General features: G+C 34.8%; 1 protein-coding gene across 1 annotated transcript in view; it reads left to right on the top strand.

Moving 5' to 3' along the window:
* The window catches only part of PCLO (piccolo presynaptic cytomatrix protein), a gene marked incomplete at its 5' end in the record, with an annotated part of 328,275 nt that overhangs the window by 143,102 nt on the left and 172,579 nt on the right, over positions 1 to 12,594 (top strand). Inside the window, one exon of the mRNA XM_083859465.1 lies at positions 4,750 to 5,958. Coding sequence (XP_083715591.1) covers positions 4,750 to 5,958 — 1,209 coding nt within the window. The remainder of the gene's footprint in view (positions 1 to 4,749; positions 5,959 to 12,594) is intronic.

The raw sequence follows: 12,594 nt of genomic DNA, 5'->3' as shown, positions 1-12,594 counted from the left end.
TACTATTACAGAAATGCAGTTTTTAAAACTGGTAGGATTTAATGAATCATTGAATGACTTTGTTGGCAATCACATTCATATATTGAAATTGACTGTGTTTCTCTATACCACACTCCTATTGTATCGTACTCCAAACTTCAAATCACAACTGGCAAGGAAGGTGTTCTAATTTTAAAGCTAAATTTTTCCGTGGACAATTAATATCCATTTGGTTTGCAGCCAGTATACCTTTCTTCCCATATAAGTCATATTTGTGGGATTCATTTCCCTAGGTTAAATTAGCCACATTTTTCTAACCTCTTCTCCAAAAATCAGCCATCTGACTAAGCATTTGTTTGCACATCATTTCTCCACTTGGGGTGGAATCCAAAAATAAATTTAAGTTCCTAAGTGACATTTTAGACAAAATTTATGTGTAAATTCAGGAGAATGAGCCTGGAAAATTGCCTTTGACCTCCATAGACACTATATCTGTGAAAATCTCTCTGGATCTTTTCTAATTCTGGATGCCATAGAGGCTCCACTGTGAACCCTGTCTCTGCCAAACTGACTGCATTTGGACAGTTACCTCCTGCCTGCCTAACACTGCATTGAGTAAATGTGAGATTTTAGTATTTTATTTTTGTAGTTTTTCTTCTGCCAGACCTACAGTCTAATTTTGTGGTCATGCTCTGAATCTTTATGTTTCTCTATGCGGCATACGTGGTAACTTTTTTATATGTAGGTCTAGCAATTTGAATAGTTCTTCTAGAGGCAGGAGATCTAAGTACTCAGTTTCTGTGGGATTTGAACTTGTAGATCACACGTCCCAAAGAAATGCTTAGGCCTGCATTCCCATTTGAGGTGGAAATGTAGCTTTTCCTCTCTGTATTTTGTCCAGGCAATGTCTCCCACAGGCAGAGCGACACAGCAAGGAGGATGTACAGACTTGAGGAGTACAGAGCAATTTGTGGATGAAAGCACACAGCAGACTGATACCAATGAAGATACCAATGTTAATGTTAATATTAACATACCACCTCAGTGATGCCTTTGGATTGTATCTGCTGGCCAGTCAGGTCAGCAAGCAAAAACTTCTCCACTTCCTTGGAACATACCAGCCAACCTTTGCACTTGCTGGGTTTTTATCCTCCACATCTCTGTATTTTCCTTTTGGCTTTGTACCTCTTCATGTCAGAATATTGTTTCCTGATTTTTTCTTTCTGTGACACTATGTGGTTTTACTCTTTTTAATTTTTTTGCATCACCTGGCTTTCTCTAAAATGTGGTCTCAGCAGCCTTTTTAACAATAAAACTGAGCTGGAAACTCTCAGCTGTGCTGTATCAGCCTAAGCCCTGAATCAGACCCCTGAATTTCTTAGCTGAGCCTTTCAAGAGTTCCTTCACTCCTTTTGTTTGCAGAAAGAGCCATTCTGTAACAAGTAGGGCAGAGCTCTTGCTGGATGACTGAAAACCAGACATTCACAATGAATGTTAGATGTATGCCCTTTTCATAATGACATTTGTGTATTACAAAACTGAGTGAGGAGAACATTGTGACAGAGCTACTTTGTTCTGTCCAGCAACATTGAATTGCTGAAAAAGCTGTGGATTCAGGGTATTAAAGCACTTGTATCACTTGTAGTGCCAATCATAATGTCTACGGGAAATTCAAGAACCAAAGAGTGTGAAGAATTAGAAGATTAGAAAAAGGATGATTTATCTAGTGAAGGCTGCTAAAAGAAGATGATGTCCATTTCCCAGATCCTAATAAATTTGGGTTGACAGGCTAACTGAAGAGATAGCCTTAGGGAAAAGCTTGCATTCAGGGCATGAGGTTAACTGAGGAAAAGACAAGTCTAAGACTGAGGCATATGACTTTGTGGTACAAAATTTGATTTTGCAGAGAACCATTCTGACAGGGAATCAGGAGCTAGAGGCCTGGTGCTATAACATGTTTTTTGTAGGCTCTTTTATGACCAAATATCTGCATGATAATGAAAAAAACATTGTATGAAACACATACTTTGGGAGTAGTATATGCAATGCTCATACAGCAGCACTGAAAAATAAAGTGGTAAATAAATGCACATATAGAAAAAGTCCAAGAGAACAGTGTTGAGGTTCATTAAATCACTGGCTATCTGGACAATTCCAGTTTATTTCCCTACTATCACGTTCATCATTATGGCAGAGAGGCAAGTCTGGGAGTTCCATCTTTTGACAAAATTCAGTGCATTTCAAACTGCTCATCATCAAATTCCTCATGTTTTATGAGTTCTACCTTGTGCTCAGCACAAAGCATAGTCCTTGAGTTGCAGAAATTTACTCTGGGGAGAAGACACTAAATAGAGACAGGAAGCAGTGCAAACAGTGACTGGGTAACTGGTTTGGGTTTCAAACACTTAATACTCTTACTAAAGTTGCTAAAGTTTTTATAGGCATTCAAAGAATGGAGTCTGTGAAGGACTTAAATGAGGGAAAGGGAAGTGACAATGAATCTGAGAAGGAGCAAGTGTATGAGCAGTGAGGAGGATGTAGCTGAGAGGTACTAGATGGAATCTGCATAATCAGCAGAGCTAGGAGAAGAGCCAAATGAAGTTGTACTGCCAAATGTAGAAAGAAAGGAAACAAACATAGAGACGCTAGAAAATGGATATGGATATAAGGAAATAAAAATAAAATAGGACAAACAAATGGTACTGCGAAAAGAACATGTGAATTTAAAGTATAAATGAACATGTTCACAAAGAATATCTGGATAGCAGTAATTTTTTGAACCATGGATTATCTCATGGCAGGAGCCACTTCATTATGTTTTTATGTAATTGAAAATGGCTAAGGCTAGATTCTGAGAAGCTTAATACTTTTAAGTACTGTCTTATTCTCATGCCCTGTGCTGACTGAAGCTATATCAGCACAAATAATAATGGCATTATTTCTACTTACATTGGGAACTAAGCATTTTTCAGGCTGAAAAGATAAAGCAAAATCTGCCTCCTTTTTGTGGGTTTAAAATCTTTTCAGCCCTCTAATAAAATAAAAAAAAAACTATGATAATTATTTTGCCAACTTTTTTATATCGATCTTCACAAACTTTATGAGAAAACATTCAAAGCTACTATGAAATGGGATCTTCTTTCAGTAGTCTTTTTATTCTAAACGTTATCTAGTATGTTTATTCCATTGCAGTCTTCAAATAATAATATCATGATTTTCTGAGGGGCAAATTTGTTTCCTGGAGCATTGCCTCTATTTTCAGTTTATAAAAGACAGCACTTGTTTCCCAGTACTGTTTTCAAGGAAAAGAGAGGAAACTATGGTAAGAATTCCCAATAACCCCATCTGAAATAAATTTTTGCAAGAAAAATTAATTATACTTTGCACATTAATTAAAAAAAAAAAATCTTAATTAATACTTCCCAAACAAGCGATGTGTAGTTGGAACATTTTAAGTCCTAAGGAGAGGGATAATAGATCCTGGAGGATTATGTTTAAATGCTTTCTTCAACAGAAAAACTAAGGCAAAATTATGTTTTATAGTCTGATACAGAGCCACATTCACTTTGGATTTGCAAAGGATATAGTAAGTGTTAGGGGAGATGATTCATCTGATAAACTGCATGTATTGGGACAAGATTATGGGGTACTATTAATAAATATCTTTTGTGTCAGTTATTAGGATGCTCACTAGTTTGGTCATTTCTGTAAAAGTAGCATAATAAATACACAAGACAATTGTTTGATGACTTGAATGATAATGCATACATTCTTTCTTTGCTTGTGCCTGAAACAAAATTTGTCAGAGAATTTTCCACATTAAGTTGCCTCTCCTTAGTTTTATTTCCATAAAAGTAGTCCAAATGAGCTGGTTTTACTTAAGATTTCTGTCATATTATCTGTGTTTCTTGTAATTTATATATCACTTATAAAAATAGCTGATCAGCTATTTTTAAATGTAGGTTTTATTGCACAATATCCACCACTTATCCACCAGTGAAGCTCATTTTGCACTAGAGAAGTAAATCTTCATTAGCTATTCTAGTGTCCAGAAGAGTCTGGTTTTTTCTTTCCTTTCAGTACCTTTCTGTGCTTAAAATTTTCTTTTGCTATTTTAAAGGAACTATAAACTAAATCCCACTGGAAACAGTGTGATTACTCCTCTCATGTAGTAGCTAGGCAACTGACAATGAGATCTTTTGCACAGATAGAAGAAGCACTTGTCCTTTTTTCTGATTTTCTGGGAAGAAGAGTAAAAGGAGCCAGTGTGCAGCAGGGATTTAGCAGTAAAGTGAACAGAGAGGTGATCTTTCTGTTGAGTTACAGCCTTAATAAATTTAAACAGATACCTATAAAAACCTCAAGAGGGGATTTTCTAACAGAAACACAGCCATGAGAGCCACTTGGTACCCTTTTTCTCAGACTTGCAAAATTATAGGGATTTTTTGATAGAATAAGAGGGCTTTAGAAAGAAATATATGTTAGAAATATGTGAGCAAACTTTGCACATATAGATCATCAATACTTTGGAAAAATATTGTTGCTGTTAGTTTTCGCAGTGCCTTTTGTTCATCTTGGCTTTCTGGAACCTGATATGCTCCATTTCTGGAATGGTGCTGTGGATCTTCCTGCAAGATCAAGAAAGCAAAGAAATAACTTACCAGTATGGGTGGCATTCAGATTGAAATAATTCAACTGTATCAGCTGAAACACTGTATGATTTTATTGTCACTTTTTCAAATAAATAACTTTATGTTTGTCATATTACAGGTACAGGAATGGCTGTGCTTAAACTGCCAGACCCAAAGGGCAATGTCAGGACAACTTGGAGATATGGGCAAGGTGCCACTTCCCAAAACAGGCCCTGCTGCACCAGCATCCAAACCACCTGCTTCTCCTCAAAAACGGCCTGTGCCTGCTGTCTCACATTCCCCTCAGAAGACTTCCACACCACCTACTCCAGCAGCAGGAAAGCCAAAAGAAGAACCAGGCGTTCAGAAGGAAGCTCCAAAACTTCCACAGGGGAGATTGGAAAAAACATCGTCAGCTGATAAAATCCAGCAAGGAATTCAAAGGGAAGATGCAAAACCTAGGCAGGGAAAACTTGTCAAGGCACCCTCAGCTGATAAAATCCAGCATGCTCAGAAGGAAGATCCAAGGATTCAGCAAACAAAGCTGACAAAGACGGCCTCCTATGACAGAGTTTTGCAGGAAGTTCAGAAGGAGGATGCAAAACTTCAAGAAGCAAAGCTGGCAAAAACATCCTCAGCTGATAAAATTTTGCATGGTGTTCAGAAGGAAGACATAAAACTTCAAGAGGCAAAATTGGCAAAGATGCCCTCAGCTGACAAAATTTTACAGGGAATTCAGAAAGAAGATCCAAAATTCCAACAGATGAAAATGGCAAAGGCACTGTCAGCTGACAAAATCCAACCTGCAGCTCAGAGAGAAGATTCAAAACTTCAGGAGGTAAAATTGCCAAAGGCAGCTTCAGTTGATAAAATCCAAACTGGAATTCAGAAAGATACAAAACTTCAACATGAAAAAATTAAGAAAACTTCATCAGTGGATAAAATCCAAGAGGAAGGTCAAAAAGAAGAGGCAAAACTTCAGCGAGGGAAACTGTCAAAGACACCTTCAGCAGATAAAATTCCTGCAACAACTTCAGACCAAAAGAAACCCCTTAGCCCGTTGGAAGAAGATAAGGAAACTGTGCTCCCAGAAAAGAGCACACCGCATCCAGAGGACAAAAAGGAAAAAATTACAGCTGAGATTAAAGACCATGTTGCTGAACAGAAAGCAGAAGTTGAAGCACCTCAGGGACTGCAGGCTAAGGAGCAAGATGTTAAGAAGGAGGATCTGACAACCGGGATTTCACAAGAAGTTTTGAAAGCTGAAAAATCTCAGGAAGAAGGAATTCCTGTTCAAACAGCACCTTTGCCAGGAACCGACCACGTGGAAGCAGTGAGAGAAAAAATAGTAAGTGTTTTTCTCCCTCTCACTTCCCTTTCTCCAATTTAGAATCTGATCTTTACAGACCCTCACCTGATTTACTATTATACTCTTTACAAAATTATTCTAAGTGATAAAATCAATGACTGTCATTGAGTGAAAATTTCACCATTTAGTCCTATGCTCTACACACACATTTCAAAATTACTTGCCTGGTTTTAAGTCTCAAGCAGGTAATAATTTTAAACTAAGGCAAAACTCCTGTTTAATAATTTTTCTAATATTTCAGATTTATTTTCCCTGATCTCTAGACTCCTCAGACTTCAAAGATTAATTGTTGAAATTGGAGTGTTTTCATAGATCTCAGTCCCAAAAGGGATTAATCTGATAGAGTAAGGTGTACAGTGCTTTGAAATACCAAAATATAATATAAATTTCAGGAATACTTTGTGATGCCTGAACATGGTACATGAAAGTATGCAATATTTGCATCTTTTTACTATTTAATTGAATTATCTCATATAGATAAGTACATTCAGGTAGGGTTCCCATGGGCTCTCAAGTCAGAGGAATGGGTGAGTTTATGATAACATGTACTTGAGGTTGGTATTTGAGTCACTTTATCAGCTGAATAGAATAATATGTACAGTTGGTTGAGAAATGAAAAATTAGGGGGTTTTTTATCAGCACTGAAAATTAGGTGCTGATTATTATGTTATGAAAGTAGTATGTTATGAAAGTGGGAGTAGGCTTAGGGAAGGTGTTTAACATTTGCCAGAACCATGTTTTCAAATAATCCCAGTCAAAAAGCTCAAGGGTTTGGTTGATTTTTGTTTTATGTATTTCCTGGTGATAATTAAGGTATTTGGATAGAAAAATATTCTAATTCAAAAAAATTTGCTTTGGAAAAGTACAATTTTTTATAAACCAAGTCTCCTGTCTGAAATAAACCTCCTATCACATGTTCTGTTTACTGCTCTTGATCATATCAAGAGTTATGGTGTATGATTGTGCTGAGGGAATCCCTGAATTATGCTTAGAGTAATGTAGTCAGAAATCCTACCTTTTGGACCAGAAAGGAGATCTGGGAAAATCCTATGTTTCAAATTGTTCAGCATTAAAAATAAAGGTGTCTCACCTAGCTTGTGCTTAGTAAAATTAACTGATTTATTCTTATTTTTTCTTTATTGAAGTACTTCAGTGTTGTCTGTGCTGTTGATCAGACATTGCTAGACAAAGCTCTTCCCAAGAGAGCATGTCATAAAAGTGCAAGAGGTGATACCAATTTAGATATCACACATTGCTTCCATTTCACAAGGTAAAAGACAACATGTAGTCATTGAAGAATATAATTTACCTGTATTTCAGGGTAGAATCATATGGAGGAATTTCAGTTAGAGATGCAAGGGAAAAATCTTTCTGCACTTGACACACTGCTATAATTTTATATTCAATTCTGTGGAACTGGTAGTTACTAACTCTTCTAGCTTTCCCATAAAAGATAAGCAGTTATTGCTATCCTATTTTTTTTTTAAAAAAAAAAAAAAAAAAAAAAAAAAAAAAAAAAAAAAAAGGGAAAGGCAGCAAGACCCCAATAAGTCCCTGAAGACATGAAAGGCTAAAGTTCTGATTCAGTACAAACAGTAGAATAATCCACGAAAAATCATAGAATCATAAAATGGTTTATACTGGAAAGGACTTTAAAGATGATCTCATTCCAACCCCTCTGCCATGGGCAGGGACATCTTCCTCTGGACGTGGTGGCTCAAAGCCCCATCTGACCTGGCCTGGTGCAGTTCCCAGGATGGGACATCCACCTCTTCTCTGGGTAGTCTATGCCAGTGATTCACCACTTTCATAATAAAGAATTTCTTCTTAACATCTAATCTAAACTTGCCCTCATTAAGAGTGAAGCCATTTTGCTTTATCCTCTCCATGCTCTGTCATTTTTGTAGGCTCCCTGCAGATTCAGGAGAAATCACAGATATCAATTGAATTTAGAGATCTGGTATCCTTTTAAAAAAAGGTGACTTTAATACTAAAACATTTAAAAATATTTGACTCTCAATGTGTGATTTAAGGAATCATAAATCTATTTCTTTTCTTCAAAGCATTTTTTCAGTAATATTTTGAAATACCTTCAAATTTTTTTTAAAAAATATACTGATTGCTTATGTTTTACAGGTCTTTTTCCTGAGAAACTGTCTTGTAATATTGACTATTGCCATGTGCAATAGCAGTTAGCTGTTGTTATAGGGATGCCTAGAAATCTTGGAGGCTTAAAAAATGCAGTCTGTCAGTATCTAATTGCTATCTTGGAGCTCAAAAATTTCCACAGAGGTAGTTCAGCATATCTCTAGGAACCCATTGTCGTGTTGTCAATTGGCATACACTTGTAATGTATTAAATATTCTATATATGTATCTGTACCTTTATTATTACCTTCTTATGATCATTGAGGAATGATCATGTGCTTCAGTTGAAGTATTAATTGGGTAAATATTAATATTTTGTTGATTGCCATCATTTGTCTAACACATGCCACAAAACACAGCCCAGAGAGGTAGAAAAAGGACGATAAGACTTGTCTGTAAGCAAGTTTTCTGGATACAAATAAAATGTTTCATTTTGAAAATACAAAATTGAAATGCACATTACAGAGTTTAGTTGACCGTGGTTTTTTTCCACCTTGTGAAACCTTTTTTTTATAATGTAGATATCTTTATTTCTTCTATAAACAAACTGACCTTTTTAAAATTATGAGCTCCTTTGCAAAATGAAATTTCTGTCTTCTGCAACAGAATATAATCTTCCCAGCTGTAAATATTTTTTAAAGGCCTTTTTTTTTCTTTTTTTTCCTTTTTTTTTTTTTTTTCTTTTAGCCATATTTTTCTTTTAATAAATTTCTGGTTCAATTTGGTAACTGATGGAACTTTTTAATAGAATCATAGAATCATTGAGATTGTAAAAGGCCTCTAAGATCGTGAGGTTCAACCATTAGCTCAGCACTACCACCTTCACCACTAAAACACGTCCACATGTACCCCATCCAGATGTTGTTTTGAACCCTAAGCTTTATATTTTTAAATAAGAATAGAAAAAGTGAGGAAGAGTACAAATGAATAATATTTATAAAGCTAAAACTCCTAATACAAAATAGTTATATAATAGATTGACCGGGGCATCACAGAAATGTCACTGGAATTGCACAAATACAGTTGACATAGATTGTTTTTAACATTAGTTAAAGAGGTTGCGTTTGCTGTTTTTAAAGTCTTATCCAGACTGCAGCTTTTATAAGTCTCCCTCTTCCTCAATTCTTAAGAAGTTTCTCTCTTCAATGTGTGTATTAGAACTAAATCTATCCAGTATTAAAAATACACAGTAGGCAAACTCAGAGGAAACGCCATTCAAATATTCAGAAAAGCCCAGCAATTCTACATGTACCAAAATACTTCTTAATTTACAAGGGGTAAAAATGTGTGAGATTTTGTATTTAAATGCATTTTTTTCATTCTCAAAGTGTTGTGGAACATATATATGATTATTTTCAACACTGTTTTTGCAATATCTTGATATTAATCTAAAAATCTTATGTTTATGATATGTTTGCAAGTTTAACAATGATGTTGTATTGTGGATGCAATGACCACCACAGAAAATAAGTTAGCAGTCCTTTAAGAATAGATGTAACTAGTGACAATATCCTAAATGTCAGACTACACGAAATAAGGAAAAAAAAATACAAAAAATACAATAAATAGGGAAAAAACCCAGAGGCTTTTGTTGTAAGTTACATACATATTGATCTGAAAACATGATATGCAGGATAATTTTTGCATGTACCATGGTGCAGGCAGTGATACAAACAAAAATGTTTTAAAATTTATTCATATTTTGGTAACCTTAAAGAGAAAGTTGGATTTTTCTCATCCCTTTTATGTCTAGTGAGAAATTAAATCTGTCCTTATTTGTAGATCTTTTTCTTCTCCTTACTGTACAAACAGCAGACTTTCTCGTACCCAGTTTCCTGAGATTCATAGCAGTCATTTATGTCATACACTGAGGTTCAACACCAGGGTGGGAAACAACAATATTAATTGCCCTGTCCTCTGGTTTGGTCACAGTAGGTATTAGACATTGGACTCAGCTGCAAGGAGAATGGCTGAAACTGTTCCATGACCAGTTGTTCTCTTCCTTTTTCTCTGCTTTACTGTTGAGTTGATGCCTTCTATCTGTTTTACAACTGATGGTATCACATCATCTTGGAGAACCAAGATCTGAGAGGTTCACTTTCACTAGATGGATGCATTCTGTCCATCAACTCCTGTGAAACCTTTTGAGCTTGAGCAATGTTTGCATTTTTTAGTAGCTCATCTAAATTGATCAAAGTGAGTTTTGTTGGGTATGTCTGCAGAAGTATGAACATACTGGTCACAAATGAAAAAAATAATAATCAAATGTCATAGGTGAAGTTTTAGTGAGGAGTGTGCTATTTATAGAAGGAAAAATCATTTGGTTTTAATGATATATCTTTTGTAAACATAGCAAAATAAACTCCCCTTAAACACTTTCTACTTTAATAAAGGGAAAAAATGTAAATATAAAATGAAAAACCTGAAATGTTTAATTATGCTTCATTGCTGATTTTTTGAAGAGATCATATCCAAGAGTATATTTTTCTGAATATTGAAGTCTATAGGCTTCAAATGGTGATGCCTTTCCAAAGTTAAGTACTGCAGGTTTCTTCAAGTTTTTATATTAATCATAGCCTTATCATTCAAGAAGTCCATAGAAATGTTTGTTTTCAAAATGGATTTTTATTTGCTATGGATTTTGCTGTGATATCAGATATTTGAAATTTCAATATTGGTTATAATATTGGTAAGAACAAATTTTATAGTTAATGTAGTATCTGATTTTGCAAACCATATAATAAACCACTCCTATAAATGATGATTAATAATCAAATATTAATTAGTATATTACTGTAATAGTAATATAAATACTTTAAATCCAATATAAATATTAGTGTTTGAATATAGGATTATGTTCAAAGTGGTGTGTCTAAAAGCAAGAATACGTAAATAAATTAAATCTTAACTTGACTGGTTTTAAAAAGTAATACAGCAGACTATAAAAAAAATTGGGATTTGATATTTTGACCCTAAATGTAACTTTAGTGTGAATAAATTTTGAAAATACTTGTAGTTGATGGCAACTTAACATGAGTGTAAATGTAATTTTAAATTATAATTAACATTCATTTTAATTTTTCTAGTCTATTTATTACACTGTAATTTTAAATACTATTTAAATAATCATATTACCAATGAAGTTGATAAATTAAACCTTTAAATAAATGGTTTTATCTACTTCAGAATTCACTGACAGATTAGCAAAGCTGGTAAATACTACCTACTTCTATTATTGAGAGCCCTAACAAAAATAAAGATCAGAACATATTATTAAAATCATGAGACTTTGGGATGCTTGTTCTCAAATTGCCAGAGGATGTGGGTACACTTTCTAAAATTGTCATCCCAGAGTAGAGCTAAGGTGACCTGTATTTTGGAGAATGAACTGTGATTTAGCTGATCAATAGGTACTTTCACTAAGTACAGAGCATTGCAGAGCTGCGAGAAGCAGGAGTAAAACTGGTGCAGAAATACTTGCCATAGGATATTTTTAGTATTTTTGTTATTTATAGAAGGAGATAGAGATGCTTATCAGTCAGAGCGACGTCGAAAGATCTGGAAGGTAGAGTGAATAAGACTGTTTAATTAGGGATGAGAAGGAAGACGTTGGTTCTGATGCTCAGTCAGGAATGCCTGCCTTGTTTGCTTTCTTTAGTCAGTGGCTGACCACCATGCTTTCCTCCCTGCAATTGCAATGCCCTACCAGCAGCTTACTCTGCACTACCAGTTTACCAAGAAACCTTTTTTAATGAGGTACTCAAAAAATATTTGTACAGTGCCATCTTTAAGGGGGACATTCCAATACGTGGGGACATTCCAAATGTCATTAAATCATGCTTCAGTACTCTAAGTATGGCGTTGCATGTTGCAATGTGTAATACTTCAATCAACAAAATTGATTGTAATAATTCAATCAACAAAAAACCACGAGTGCAAAATTTGAGAAGATTGACATATTTCTAGACAATTATAAATTTTAAATGGTCGAAGAAAGGGCAGGCTCCAGAAATTCTGCAGACATTTGTCAAGCTATATTTTTTGTATTGAAAACCATATAGACAGCATTGAAACATAGTAAATAAAATCTTCAGATAAACCAACCCCTGGGCAATTTGTCCCATGTATGCATGATCAAATGGCAGATTATCATTACTAAGTGTTCTTAAAACAATTAAATTGTACATTGCAAAATATAAATTCATCTTGAAACTTGTAAAATAAGTTGCCAGTGTGGACAGCCATGCAAAGTCTAGTAAGAGACAATGCAAAAAATCCAAATTTGAGGAACTTTTTTGTATTATTCTAATAGCTTTGAGTAACAAAATTAGTGTTCAGTATTCATCTGAGGCATGAACTCATCCTTTAGAAAAATCCTTTAGAGAAAACAAAACCAAACCAAACCCATGTTTTTAGTTGCCAGGAGACATTAAGAATTTATATATAAATATATACACACGCATTATGT

The sequence above is a fragment of the Zosterops lateralis genome (assembly GCF_965231275.1).
Source record: "Zosterops lateralis genome assembly, chromosome: 4".
Taxonomy (NCBI): domain Eukaryota; kingdom Metazoa; phylum Chordata; class Aves; order Passeriformes; family Zosteropidae; genus Zosterops; species Zosterops lateralis.
This window is presented reverse-complemented; position numbering and strand designations above follow the sequence as displayed.